Source organism: Melospiza melodia, chromosome 3 (genome assembly GCF_035770615.1).
Source record: "Melospiza melodia melodia isolate bMelMel2 chromosome 3, bMelMel2.pri, whole genome shotgun sequence".
In the NCBI taxonomy this organism is placed as follows: Eukaryota; Metazoa; Chordata; class Aves; order Passeriformes; family Passerellidae; genus Melospiza; species Melospiza melodia.
The window spans coordinates 135,950,521-135,963,824 of NC_086196.1; the positions used below are offsets into that span (position 1 = coordinate 135,950,521).

General features: G+C 52.2%; 1 protein-coding gene across 2 annotated transcripts; it reads right to left on the bottom strand.

Annotated features, from left to right (window-relative positions):
* Positions 1-7: 7 nt before the first annotated feature.
* MCM3 (minichromosome maintenance complex component 3) lies at positions 8-11,407 on the bottom strand. 2 transcript variants are annotated; one of them, XM_063153540.1, is made up of 17 exons: positions 11,295-11,407; positions 10,632-10,744; positions 9,828-10,036; positions 9,144-9,274; positions 8,727-8,965; positions 7,900-8,008; positions 7,141-7,294; positions 5,905-6,036; positions 4,602-4,810; positions 3,455-3,629; positions 3,232-3,358; positions 2,385-2,535; positions 2,116-2,256; positions 1,794-1,900; positions 1,350-1,429; positions 744-819; positions 8-509 (listed from the first exon to the last, which is right to left on the bottom strand). In XM_063153540.1, the coding sequence occupies exons 1-17, from the start codon at positions 11,373-11,375 to the stop codon at positions 311-313; spliced, it is 2,433 nt and encodes an 810-aa protein (XP_063009610.1). In that variant the 5' UTR covers positions 11,376-11,407; the 3' UTR covers positions 8-310. The 2 variants fall into 2 exon arrangements, with proteins under 2 accessions (XP_063009610.1, XP_063009609.1); XM_063153539.1 differs by having other exon boundaries at positions 1,350-1,432.
* Between the last annotated feature and the right edge of the window lie 1,897 nt (positions 11,408-13,304).

Below are 13,304 nucleotides of genomic sequence, written 5' to 3' on the forward strand. Positions count from 1 at the left end.
TGCTGGATTCCTTAATCCAGATTTTTTATTTAAAAGCTGGAAGTCTTAATACCAAAGCTAAAAACAATACATTAAAAACACTGACAATTTGCTCCTAGGTTTTTCCTTTTGTCCCCTTGCATAAACCTCTTCCCAAATACTCCACTCTGAAGACAGCAAGAACTTCCAGAGCTCCTGGCCAGAAATGCACAGCAAGGAAGTGCACAGACTTGAGCTTCCCAAAATCCAGCTCAGCCACATGAAGCATTCAAACACAAAGAGTCTCCAGGCTGAGAGTCCACGAAAAACTTGGGCTCCTGCACCCAGAGGCTCAGATTAAGAAGATAATGTCATCAGACACCATGATCTGGTTGTCATCCTGCATGTGGGCCAGGGCCAGCTTCACCTCGGCGGCCGAGAAGGGCTCGGGGTTGTCGCGGTTGATGGATTCCATCACGCTCTTCAGGCCCACAGACTGGGCATGGGAGGCTTTGAACACCTCCAGGAGAGCAGCCTTGAACGCCTTCAACCTGGTCAGAAGAGAAGGAATCACCCTTGGAGATTGGAGAATAGGCACAAATCCTTCCACAAATCCTTCCACTTGTTCCCAGCCCAGGATGCCTCAGCCCTTCCCCATTCCAGCAGCAGCATTCAGTAGGAAAGGCAAAAGCTGGAGCTGGGAGCATCACAGATCCATCTCCAGCATGGGACAACAGCCTGGAGCCACTGGGGGAGGTGGGCACACAGGGACAGCCCCCACTCACCTTGGCTCAGACAATTCCACCTTCTTCCCTTCACCATCTCCTGAGGATTCAGGTGTTTTCGGAGGGTGTGCCTGAACTGGAGCAGAAGGAAGAGTTACCTTCACCCTGAGCCTGGTGACCAAGTACACAGAGAGCAAAAGTACTGAGCTCAGGATGGGGGGGTGATGCCAAACTGCCTCCCAATACTGTTATTTATGCTGTGGTTTGAAGGTGGATGGAAAAAAAATAATGGGCAATAGAATGACAAAATGGTTTGGGTGGGAAGGGACTTTAAAGATCATCCAGGCCCAACTCCTGTCATGGGCAGGGACACCTCCCACTATCCAAGGTTGCTCCAAGGCCCATCCAACCTGGCCTTGGACTCTTCCATGGATTCAGGGGCAGCCACAGCTTCTTTGGGAACTTGTGCCAGGGCCTCACCACCCTCACAGCCAAGTATTCCTTCCTAAAATCCCATCTAACCCTGTCCCATATGGATCTGTGGCTCTGAATGGCACTGTACCACACCAGGGACCACAGGTGACAGCAACATTGCTGCTCCCCAGGCTGAGCAGACCCAGCAGCACCCTCAGGAGGAGCCAGGTGTCACCAAACCCAGGGACTCACCCTGTGGCATCTCCTCCTCAGCATCACTGAAGTCGTATGGGTCGTAGGAGCCATCCTCACCTTCCGTGCGCGCCTTCTTCCTTCTGGGAGGGAAAAGAGAGCTCAGCCAAGGGTTTGGGTTGGAAGGGACCCTAAGGATCATCCTGTTCCACCCTCTGCCATAGGCAGGAACACTTTTCTCTATCCTATGTTGCTCTAACTCCTGTTCAGCCTGGCCTTGGACACTGCCAGGGATCCAGGGGCAGCCACAGCTTCTCTGGGAACCCTGTGCCAGTGCTATCCAGCCAGATCTTTATCCATTAAATTATGATGTCCCTCTACTAAAAATGGGGTGGGACAAATCGCCTGGGTGAGCAAAACATGGAGTATTTCCCCATGGCAACCTCAGAAGAGGCTGGTGCCCTTTGCACCATGTCCCTCCTACTCCCTTGCTGTGGCTCCTACCTCCTTGTCCTGCGCTCCTCCTTGTCCTGCGACTCCTGATCTTCCTCCTTCTCAGTCTCTGAGTCATCCTCCGCCGGCTTCCTGCGCTTTTTCTCCTTCTCCAGCACCTGTGTGGCAAAGGCAGGATGGACTCAGACATCACTTTCACTCAAGCTCCTTTTAGGGACCAACCCCAAGCACCCAAAATCCCAAAGTGATGGCCTGATCCCACACTGTGTCCAGGGAAGCTCACACCAGCAGCCCAGGGTGCTCAGCTTGCACCAAGCCCAACCTTTTCCAATCTCAGGATCCCCTGGGAAGAGAGGGACACTTTTCCCCTCACCTTTTTGAAGTAGGCAAACTGCACCAGCTCCAGAGCTGCCTCAGCATCCTGCATATCCACAGTCTTGTTCATCCTGGCCTTGGCGTGGGCTGTGGAGAGGCGGATCAGGGTCTCCAGGGTCCGGGCTGTGATGGGGGAGGTCTGAGGGGACAGAGAGAGGTGTTTGTGTGACCCTCACAAGGCCAAGGTGGAAAACACCCATAAGAAGAGAGGCCTGTGCCTCAGTTTCCCTCCTCCTGGCCCAAGAAGGAGCTGCTCCCAGGGCTCACCCTGGCCACATCTGAGTTCATCTGGCTCTGGCTGCGCAGGCGGGAATACTCCTCAGCAATGTAGCTCGCCGCCTCCTCGGTCAGCACGGGCTTGATCATCTTTGCTACATGGATGTACTTCCTCATGAACTCCATGCTGACAACCTTCTCCCTGCAGGAATGCATGTACATCCGTATTATCCACAGTGGGGATGGGCTTCCCATCCATTTATACCCCTCCAGGGGCATCTAGGTGTGTAGGGAATTCAGCTCCAGATGTTCCCCACCTGCCTGGCACAAGAGATCAAGCAAGGCTCCCTTAGCATCTGTGAGAGTCTGTCACTTGTCTACAACAGCCGTGACAGACAGAGATGTAAGAAGCCTCTCCATCAAGGACTGACACATGAAACCCCCATGTGAAAAGGCCCCTCTGCTCCTTCCAAGGACTGGGACTGAAACCCACAACCTGGGGGAGGTGTGTGGGGGGAGGCAAGCTGACCAAACTGAGATGTTTGCCTCTATGTTTGGTAGCTATATCTCCCTCTTTCTCTCTCTCTCTCTTCTCTCTCTTTCTCTATCTTTTTCTCTCCCTTAATCCCTCTATTGCATTTTGCTGTGGTCACTCAATAAAGGTGCAGTTGTTTTGATCATCACTGCAAACCCCCCTTGTACCGTGTGGGTTCTTTTTGCATGCTGAGATCAATCCATGAACCATCACAAAACCCGTTCGTAAGGACGGATTGTGACAGCATCCTACCCATGGATCAGCTGGAGCATTGCTGGCTGGCACTGTCTGGATACTCAGGCCAAACCCATGAGCCCACAGTGCTGGACACCCCCAGGGAGCTCCAGGGTATGAAGCACTCACTTGCGGCGGTTGGGCCCGTGCAGGAGGTCATCGTGTTTCTCATAGACCTGCAGCTCCTGCTCCTCCTCCTGCATGAAGTCAGGGTCATCTGTAGCCAGCATCTCCACAGCACTGCCCAGGGGCATGGCTGGAAAGGGGAATGTACAGAGAACAGGATTTTACCCTCTGAAGCAAGAGCTGCCACAAGGGGCTCATCCCTTGGCTGAGGAGGGATGGGACTCACCATCCCCGTCCTGCTCGTTGGGGTTGCGGTAGCGGTGCATCCGCAGGACGTGGTCTGAGATCTCCTTGTCCTGCTCAGGGTCCATCTGGTCCAGCACAATGAAGAGCAGGTCAAAACGGGAGAGCAGGGAGTCCTGCAGGCCAATGTTCTCCATGGGGGTCTTGTACTGGTCATACTGGGGAAGGACAGCATGAAGGGTTACAGGAGAACCTCATGGTGAACCCTGGCTGCCAGGGAGGCTGGGAGGACCTCCTTGGGCCAGGCCTAAAAGGATGGATGGATGGATGGATGGATGGATGGATGGATGGATGGATGGATGGATGGATGGATGGATGGATGGGTACCACACCAAACCCAGCCTGCAGCAGCAGTACAACCACTTCTGGCTCTTATTTCCAAGGGAAACAAATATTTTTTGTGATCCCTGATCAGACACCAAGATTGAGTCTCATTACCAGCATGAGGGTCCACTGGGCTGCCCAAACACCCAAAACATGGTGAGAAACCCCAGGAGCTTCTCTCTCCTCCAGCAAAGCCATGACCACAACAGACACCAAACTAACAAGGTCTTTGCTGTGCCATGCATCCAAGTCACTTGTCTGGGGGTGTAGGAATGTGCTCCCTGTTGACAGAGTGACAAAACTATCCTTTGTCCCCTCAGAAAGGAAAGAAGCCCAGAAGTTTCTCTCCTTGATTAGGTAAAAAAGACATTTCATAGGACCTTAGGGATTTCACCTCAAACTGAAGGAGAGCTAAGTGGACAGAAGCCAAAAAGTCTCACCTGGGCAATTAACTAAAAAAAGGAGTGAACAAAGAAACTAATCACTTTTGTAAGGTGTTTTACCAGGAGCAAAGACCTCCTGCACCTGGCTTGGTTTTTCTCTGTTTGCTATTTTGCTTTTTAATAAATCTTTTTTTTTCCAATACTGCAACAGTATTGGAAATACTGGTTTTTTTCCAATACTGCAACAGAAGCCATCCTGCTGATTTTTATGCCTCCAAGGGTAGCTGAGCTATCTTGGGTGTGTTATGGACCTGCAAGAGCTTATGAGACCTGGCTCAAGGAGGCGATTATAACATGGGGAATCTTTTGGAATTGACCAGCTGCCTCCTCCCTTCTCCAGGGAAGGGCACCAGCAGCACTCACCCGGCCGTAGACGGGGTTGGCAGCAGCCAGGACGCTGCAGCGGGAGTTGAGGCGGGCCTGGATGCCAGCCTTGGCGATGGTGACCCGTCCCTGCTCCATCACCTCGTGGATGGCCGTGCGGTCGATGTCGGACATCTTGTCGAACTCGTCGATGCACACCACGCCCCGGTCGGCCAATACCATGGCTCCTGCTTCCAGCCGCCGCTCCCCTGGGATGGGATGGGGGAAAACAGGGTCAGACAGCCCCCACTGGCCCCACACATCTCCTGCCCTGCCATACCCATCACCCCTGGGATGAGGGTGAACCTCAAGGAGCAGCAGAATCCTTCGTGGTTGCTCTGTGACCCAACTCTACAGCAGAGAATGCTTAGGGTAAGGATCAGGGTTAGGAATGTGCTCCCATGAGGAAGGCTGCTGCTAGCCTGTGGGGTACCACAGGTTTTTTGTTGGTTTTCGTTGGTTTTTCTGGGTCTGGACTGAAGGCACTTGAGACACTAATTTGTATTCAGACTCAAGTGTTTAGTATTTCTTATCAGTAAAACAGTCTCACTACTGTGAGTTTGGCAGCTTTTCATTAGAAGGCACAAAATGGCCAACAATCTCTTGTTCCAAGGTCTTTTAAGACTAAACTATACAATTAAGAACTGATACCTAGATTATTTTCCCTTTTAACCCAATAACTGATCCCACAGAGCCTGCAATGAGGACTTTTCTGCCCAATTACAAAATGCCACCCAAACCCATGAAGAAGAAGGAAGAAGCAGCATGAAGAAGAAACCCAGGATGACACCCTGTGCCCTCCATCTTGCTTCCATCCACAACATATTAAAAATCCCAAAACCTAGATTTCTCACCAAGTGATACACCTACACTACTCTCTATACTCTATTTCACACTTTTGCAGATTCTGGTCTATCTTGAAGTCTAGGAAACTTTCTCCATGAATGAGGGTGAAAGTCAGTGCTCCCCTTGGGGTCAGGGCACCTCAGAGCAGACAGAGAAATATTTCCCATGCCCTGGATTTCCACACTAGCCCTCAGATGTGGCACCAAGTGGAAGAAGAGTAAAGAAAACCAGCACCTAAGAGAGGTGGAAAAAATATCCCAAAACACAGGATCCCATGATCGTGAATGATTACTAACATAAAGCTTCTGGTGGAGTAGGTCCTGCAAATGTCACTGCAGAGCCAACACCATAAAATCACTAAGGTTGGAAATGACCTCCCAGATCATTGAGATGAGCAGCCTTGGATGTCACAGAGCCCCTCCCAGGAGCTGACAGCCACCACCCCAGAGCTCCTCACCTGTCTCCTGGTCCATGGTGACAGCAGCGGTGAGGCCGACGCCGGAGGAGCCGCGGCCGGTGGTGGGGATGGCCCGGGGTGCTGTGCTCAGCACGTACCTCAGCAGCTGGGACTTGGCCACAGAAGGGTCTCCTGGGATGGAGAATGGCAGGTTTAGGAATAACTCATCCCCTGGATACCAACTGCATCATCTCCCTGTGTCTGGTTTGGGGGTGTTCAGAGCGGGGGGAAGTGGAGGGGAGAGGGAATAGAAGGGTTTTGTTCAGACTTCATAAAACAAGGTAAGCAGATGATCTTCCCACTATCATCAATAAACCCATGGGAGGAAATAGGGAAGATGGAGATAAGAGACTTGAGGTGATAGGGATGGGACAAGAAGCAATGGGGACAATTCAGAAAATAGAAACTCCAATGGGAGATCAGAAACAAAAAAAAAGTCTCCTTGACTATGGGCAAACACGCAAACACTGAGATAATGGCTCACAGATGTCATGGAACGGTTTGGGTTGGAAAGGGCATTAAAGGTCCCCTAGAACTCTGGGTTTGGGTTGGGTTGGAAAGGACATTAAAGGTCACTTCATTCCACCCTCTCCCATGGGCAGGGACACCTTCCACTGTCCCAGGTTGCTCCAAGCCCTGTCCAACCTGGCATTGGACACTTCCAGATATACAGGAGCAGCCACAGCTTCTCTGGGCACCCTGTGCCAGGGCCTCACCACCCTCAGAGCCAAGAATTCCTTCCCAATATTCCATCTATCCCTGCACTCTGGCAGTGGGAAGCCATTGCCTCTTCTCCTGTCCTTGTTCCAAGTCCCTCCTCTCCAGCTCTCCTGAAGTCCCTTTAGGCCCTGGAAGGGGCTCCAAGGTGTCCCTGGAGATTTCTCGAGGCTGAACAACCCCAGCTCTTCCAGCCTGGCTCCAGAGCAGGAGAAGTCCATTCCTGGCACTCCTGTCCAAGGTTTCCTCTGCACTCCTTCTAACAGGTCCACACCTTTCTTGTGCTGATGACTCCTCATCTGGACACATCTCCAGCCCTGGACATGTTCAAAACCAACTGGACATGTCCCAAAACAACCTGACCTACCAGTGACACTGGCTCAGCCCTGCACACATCCCTGGACCAGGAACCTCCAGATGTCCTTCTAACCTCAGCCACTCCACAAAACTAAATCCAGAACCTTCCCTCACCCCCACCAAGACCAGCCAAGGGTGCCTCTCTGCCCTGCCCTCCCAGACCTATCAGCAAGATGTTGATGTCTCCTCGGATGCGGCTCCCGTTGTCCAGGATCTTCTCCACCCCTCCCAGCAGCATGCAGAGGATGGCCTTCTTGATGTACTCGTGCCCATGGATGCTAGGAGCCAGGGATCTGGCCAGCTGGTCAAAGATATCCTAGGCAGAAGAGGCAAAGCATGGCTGTCACATGGGCTGGAGCCAGCAAGAACAAGCAATACTTCAAAATATTTCATTTCAGCCCAAATTTCAGCTTATTTCTATCACAGAGCCACATAGATGAAAATTATTTGGAAAGGAGAAGACTGTTGGCCAGAGTTTTCTTTCACAGTGGGATTTATCTGAAGTCCAGGACCATCTTGTCACTGTCACCCAAACAAGCACTGGAAGCACTGAGAACAAGGCTTGCTACTCTCTGTGCTACAAAGGAAAGTTCTGAGCATGAGAGGCTGGGGCAGAACCCCATTACCTCAGTCCAGGGTGAGAAAAGAAGTGTTTCTCCTGCAGAGCAAATTCTCTGGAAACCTGCTGGTAGGGTCAAGACACAGCAGAGCTGCCAGCAGGAAGGATGCTCAGCAAGAAGTACAGAAGCAGCAAGAAAAACAACAAAACAAAATCATAGTCTAAGCAGAAAATTCAAATAAAATTAGTTAGATAGTCCAACAACCTGCTAAGAGACTCGAAGAGCTACTTGCAAGCCAACAAGAACCTCCTTAGCCACATGCCAAGCTGAAACTTCATGCCTGGACACAAGATTTAGATACCTTGGATCGGCTCTTGCTGAATCTCTTGATCTTGGCCACGTCTGAAGCAGAGTAGAGAGGCCGGAGGTCTTTGCTCATCTGCTTCACATGGCAGGCAATGAGGATGGTCCTGGAGAAGGGACACAGCTGTGGTCAGCTCTGCAAGCCCCACAGAGACACAGCAGAAGCTTCCACAGGGCCATCACTTGTTCTAGGAAACCCTGGAAGGGAGTGGGAAGCTTTGACAGCTGTAGCACCCTTGATCTGACTGCTGGACCATCAGTGGAGCATCTTTTAAAGCATCCAAACCCTTCGGGGCACAGCTGGAAGTCACAGCTGCATATTGTGAGGGGAGACCTCACCACAGTTTAGAGCTTCCTCACAAGGGGAAGTGGAGAAGGGGCACCAACTGGGTGCTCTGGTGACCAGTGACAGGACCCAAGGGAATGGCTGGAGCTAGGTCAGGGCAAGTTTGTTTTGGATATCAGGTTCTTCCACCAGAGGGTGGTCAGGCACTGACCAGGCTTCCCAAGGAATGGGCATGGCCCCAAGGCTGCCAGAGCTCCAGGAGAGTTTGGACAACACTCTCAGAGCTGCACAGGGTGGCATTGCTGGGACCTACAAGGATCACTGAGTCTAGTTCCTGTGCAGGGCCAGGAATTGGACTCAGTGATCCTTGTAGGTCCTTTCCAACTCAGCATATCTCATAAACAGGATCAAGGTGCAAACCACTTCCAAGTGATTCAAGCCACTGTTTGACCCAACTCTCTGATGGCCACCTGCCAGATCTCACCTTCCAGAGACCCAGCCAAACAGGGTGAGAGGGCTAAAGCCCCAGGAAGACCCACCTGAAAGTGCCAGAAGTGTAGCCCCCTTTCTTCCCGGGCAGGCAGCGGTACGTCCCCACCACCTGGATGCGGTCCCCAGGCTTCACCTTGTCCACCAGGTCATCATCCAAAACCACATCCACCGAGCGTGGCAGCTGCCCTGCCGGGGCCTTCTCAGGCATCTCCTGGATGGTGATGGTCTGGTGGTCCTTGTAGACTGAGAGGCCAAACTCTGTCTCCAGTGGGTTGTTCTCTTCATCCTAAAGCAGGAGCCCAAATTAAAAGATGAGCACAATTTTTCAGGAGAGCAGGGAGGACACAGGGTGCATCACCCACCCTGCACAAGGCTGTTCAGCAGGACTGGAGGCTGGGGCTCAGCAGCTCCATACTGAAGCTGGCACACTGTCCCTAGAGGAACCTGCTGCTGGTTCACCTCACCTTTGTAGGGTAGATGGAGCTGGATGGGAAAGCATCCAGGGAGGTCATGTCTGTGTATCGGCGCTCAATTGTTTTCTTGGTAGCTGGGCAATAATGGACACTCCGGACGACTTTGGGACGCACCAGAGAGCCTGGGGTTGGAAAAGGGAGGAGTTAAGGGCTGGGATGTCCTACCCCTCTGCCCCCAAAAGGGTCTCCAACATTAAAATTATTTGGGTCACAACTCACTGTCAAACATGGGCAGGACTGGCTGATTTTAAAGACCATCCCAACACTCAAGACCTTCAGCCAAGCTCCCTGGCCCAGGTTTCCAGGGAAGGAACATTTGAATTGGAAGGAACATTCTAGATAATGTTTCACTCCCTGCCATGGTCAGGGACACCTTCCACTATCCCAGATTGCTTCAAGCCCCATCCAACTTGGCCTTGGACACTTCCAGGGATTCAGGGGCAGCCACAGCTTCTCTGGGAAACCTGTGCCAGGATGTCCCCACTCTCACAGGGAAGAATTCCTCCCCAGTATCCCATCTAATCCTACCCTCTGTCAGTGTAAAACCATTCCCACTTATCCTCTTGTCCTGTTCCTCCAGACCCTTGTCCCACATCCCTCTCCACACCACAGCTCCTGGAGGGCTCCAGTTCCTTCACACCAAACCCCCAGCCCCTCCATGTTGCCCAGTCTCACACTTTGTCACAATGCCCTCCACACAGACGATGCAGCTGAGGAAACAGGCTGTCAGTGTCCGTGGGGACACGTGCTTGGAGCCAAAGCTGCCCTCCAGCCCGATGTAGAAGTCCTCGTACTGCTTGGCATAGGTGGCATCAACGGAGGCGACGAAATCCTTCAGGGCACGCTGGAAGGCAATCAGCTCCTCAAAGGCATTGCTCAGGAGCCTGCAGCACAGGGAGGTCACAAAAAAGGGTCAACCCTTTCCTCATCAACGCTTTTTCCCATACCCCTGCTTGCTCCACAAGTTTATCAGGAGGTAAAAAAAAATTGAAGTCTATCACAGCTCTGTGTGAGGTGCACTGGCTGGGAGGTGCACTGGCACCAACAGCTAAGAGGAGAACAATTCCAAGTATATCTAAAAAGCCTCATGTGACCCTGGCCAGACTGGCAAGGCTGGTCCAAAATATCCCTGAGCATTCTCAAAAAGGCTGAGAGAAGTGGGTCTGCTCAGCCTGGAGAAAAGAAGACCTTAGAATCTCTTCCAGTGCCTAAAGGGACTCCAAAACAGCTGGACAGGGACTTGGAACAAGGGCATGGAAGGAGAGGACAAGGGGAAATGGCTTTATGCTTCCAGAGGGAAGGGTTAGATGGGATATTGGGAAGGGATTGTTCCCTGTGGCGGGAGGGGAGGCCCCAGCTTTCACCAGACGACAAGGGTTTGGAGCTTTCTTGTGACAAATGACCTGCAGAACATGGGCTGGACCTTTGAAACCCCTCTGAAGCCCAGTGCCCCAGGTGTCCCCAGGGTCCCACACCCACCTGCTGGCTCTCTTCTCGTTCTTGCGCCGCAGGTCGTTGATGTTGACGATGAGCCGATACTGGTTCTCACTGATCATGTCCCGGACCTTGCTCTGGTAAATCCCTTGGTCTTCCTGCAAGTGGGAGTGGGGGGAAAGACACCCAAAAAACAACTCACTTTGCATGTCAGCCTATGTGAAAAAGCCCCCAGGGGCCCATTCCTGCAGAGCTGGATCCCCTTTATCCCACTGGCTAAGCAGGAAGGGGCAACACAGCGACCAGATGCTCCCTAAAGCCCGGTAGGAATGGGGGGTACACAGGGACCAGGGGGCTCCCTAAACCCTGGTAGGAATGGAGGGGACACAGGGACCAGGGGCTCCCTAAACCCTGGTAGGAATGGGGGAGACACAGGGACCAGGGGCTCCCAGACACCTGGGGTACATGGCAGGGAGGATCAGGGAGCTCCCAGTCCCGGGGGTATGGATTAGGGGAGACGGATGGACACAGGGACCAAGTGTTCCCGAACTTCGGGAGTAGACATGGGGCAAGGGCACACAGGCATGAGATGCTCCCCAGTCCCCCAGGATACAGGGGGGAGGGGGACATGGGGACACAGATCAGTTATCCCCCAACCCCGGGGGACACGCAGAAGACGCAGCACCCGCGCCTCCCAGCTCGTCTCACCTCATCGTCCAGGAAATCGAGATAATCGCGTTGCGCCTCTCGCAGCTCCGCATCCTCCAGCCCGCCCGCCGGCGCCGCCATTCTGCCGGTCGCCCTGGGACGGATCCCTCTGCCGCTGCCGCTGCTGCCGGGGAAGGCGGTGAGAGCCGAGGAAAGCCGAGCAGGCCCCGCGATCAGATCAGGCCCCGCGATTTACTCAGACCCCGCGATTTACTCAGACCCCGCGATCCGCCCCCGCCGCGCTCCCGTTTCGCGCCAAACGCGGCTCCTTTCCCGCCACAGCGCGGGAAACCCGCCCCCGGCCCGCCCCTTAGCGCTGCTGATTGGTCGGCAGCTCCCAGCGCCAGCCAATGGAACGGCGAAATAGTGATGGACATGACGTTCAGTCAATCAAAGAGCGGAGGCGGTTTAGGGGCGGGGCCAAGGCGGGGTACCGGGGATTGGATTTGATCCCAGTTCCGGCTCTTGGAAGTCACCGAGGGGCTGAAAATGCCGCTTAAGGGAAAAAAAAGAATATTTTAAAAATCAAACAGGAAACAACAAAAACAACCCAGATAGAATCCCAAACCAATAAGAACCCAACAAAATCTAATGAAAAACTAATGAAAAACCAAGGTATTGGTTTTTACATTGTATTTGGGGAGCCCCGTTTCCGGGTGTTTTTACCCCATATAGGCTGGGTGGGCGTTGTTTTTCCTCCCGGTGTGATTCCAGCAGTTTGGGGGTGACCGCACAAAATCGACATGTCCTGTGGAATTTTGGATGGAAAAGGCGATTTTGGATGTGTTTTGAATCCCAGAATAAAGGTTTGGGTTGGAAGGGACCCTAAAGCCCATCCCATTCCACCCCCTGCCATGGGCAGGGACCCCTCCCACTATCCCAGGTTGCTCCAAGCCCCATCCAGCTTGGCCTGGGACGCTTCCAGGGATCCAGGGGCAGCCACAGCTTCTCTGGGAAACCTGTGCCAGGATCTCCCATCCTCACAGGGAAGAATTTTTTCCCTAATATTCCACCTAACCCCACCTTCTGGCAAATTAAAAACCAGTCCCCTCTGTCCTGTCACTATCTGCTTGTGTAAAAACTCCCTCTTTTCTCCAAACCTCCCTTAAGTTTCCTAAGAGGAGGAAGAAATTCCTGTTGGAGGCAAGAATCAAAAGGTGCTGCTGCCTACAGTGAAACCTGCTGCTCCCCCTTAAAAAACCATCACAGTATGCCTTAAAAATATTTATCTAAACTCTGTTTAAAAATAGAAAAAGAATAAAAAGCATGACAGAACTATTTTGTTCAGCAGGGCATACCGTGCACACAAACTTGGCCGTGTCCCCTGGATACTGTAGCTCACAGCAGTTTTTCCAGGGTAATCCTGGTAATAAATCTTCACCCCAGGATCTGCTGGGCTGTGCAAACCCCGAGGCACAGAATTCCCACTGCCAGATCTCTCCAGAGGGAGCAGCTGCCACTGGAGCTTCGGAAGAGGAGCAGGAAACAACCTTTGCCCCATTTCCCATTTTCTGCTTGTGTGCCTGGATCAGATCCCTCCCTGGAAATGCCTGGCAACTCTGTGGCTTGGGATACGTACAGACCAAGTCCTGGATACTTGTCCTGCTCCTGAGAGATTTTTTTCACATTGCTCTGTGTCAAAGTGAAAGTTCAGAGTTTCATTTTTAGGCCTTTTAGCCCTCTTGTGGAATAATTTGATACAGTATTCAGATTGGCACATTGGCATAAATAAAGGATCTTCTGCTTTATTGCTGTTTTCTTACTTTTTCTCTTCTTTTCCTTTACCTTTTCATTTCTTTTCTTTTTCCTTTCCATTTTTCTTATTTTTCCCCTTTAATCTTCCAGGTTGCCCTGCTAGCTCCAGAGATGTTCCCTGCAGCTGGAATAGCTCCCCTGCTTCTGCACACTCAGCAGGACTCATTTCCCTCCAGCTGCTCCTCAAATCCACCCCTTCCCTCTGATTTGTTCGACATTTCTTGTTTTCATGAGTGGAGAAAGCACAAAGAATGA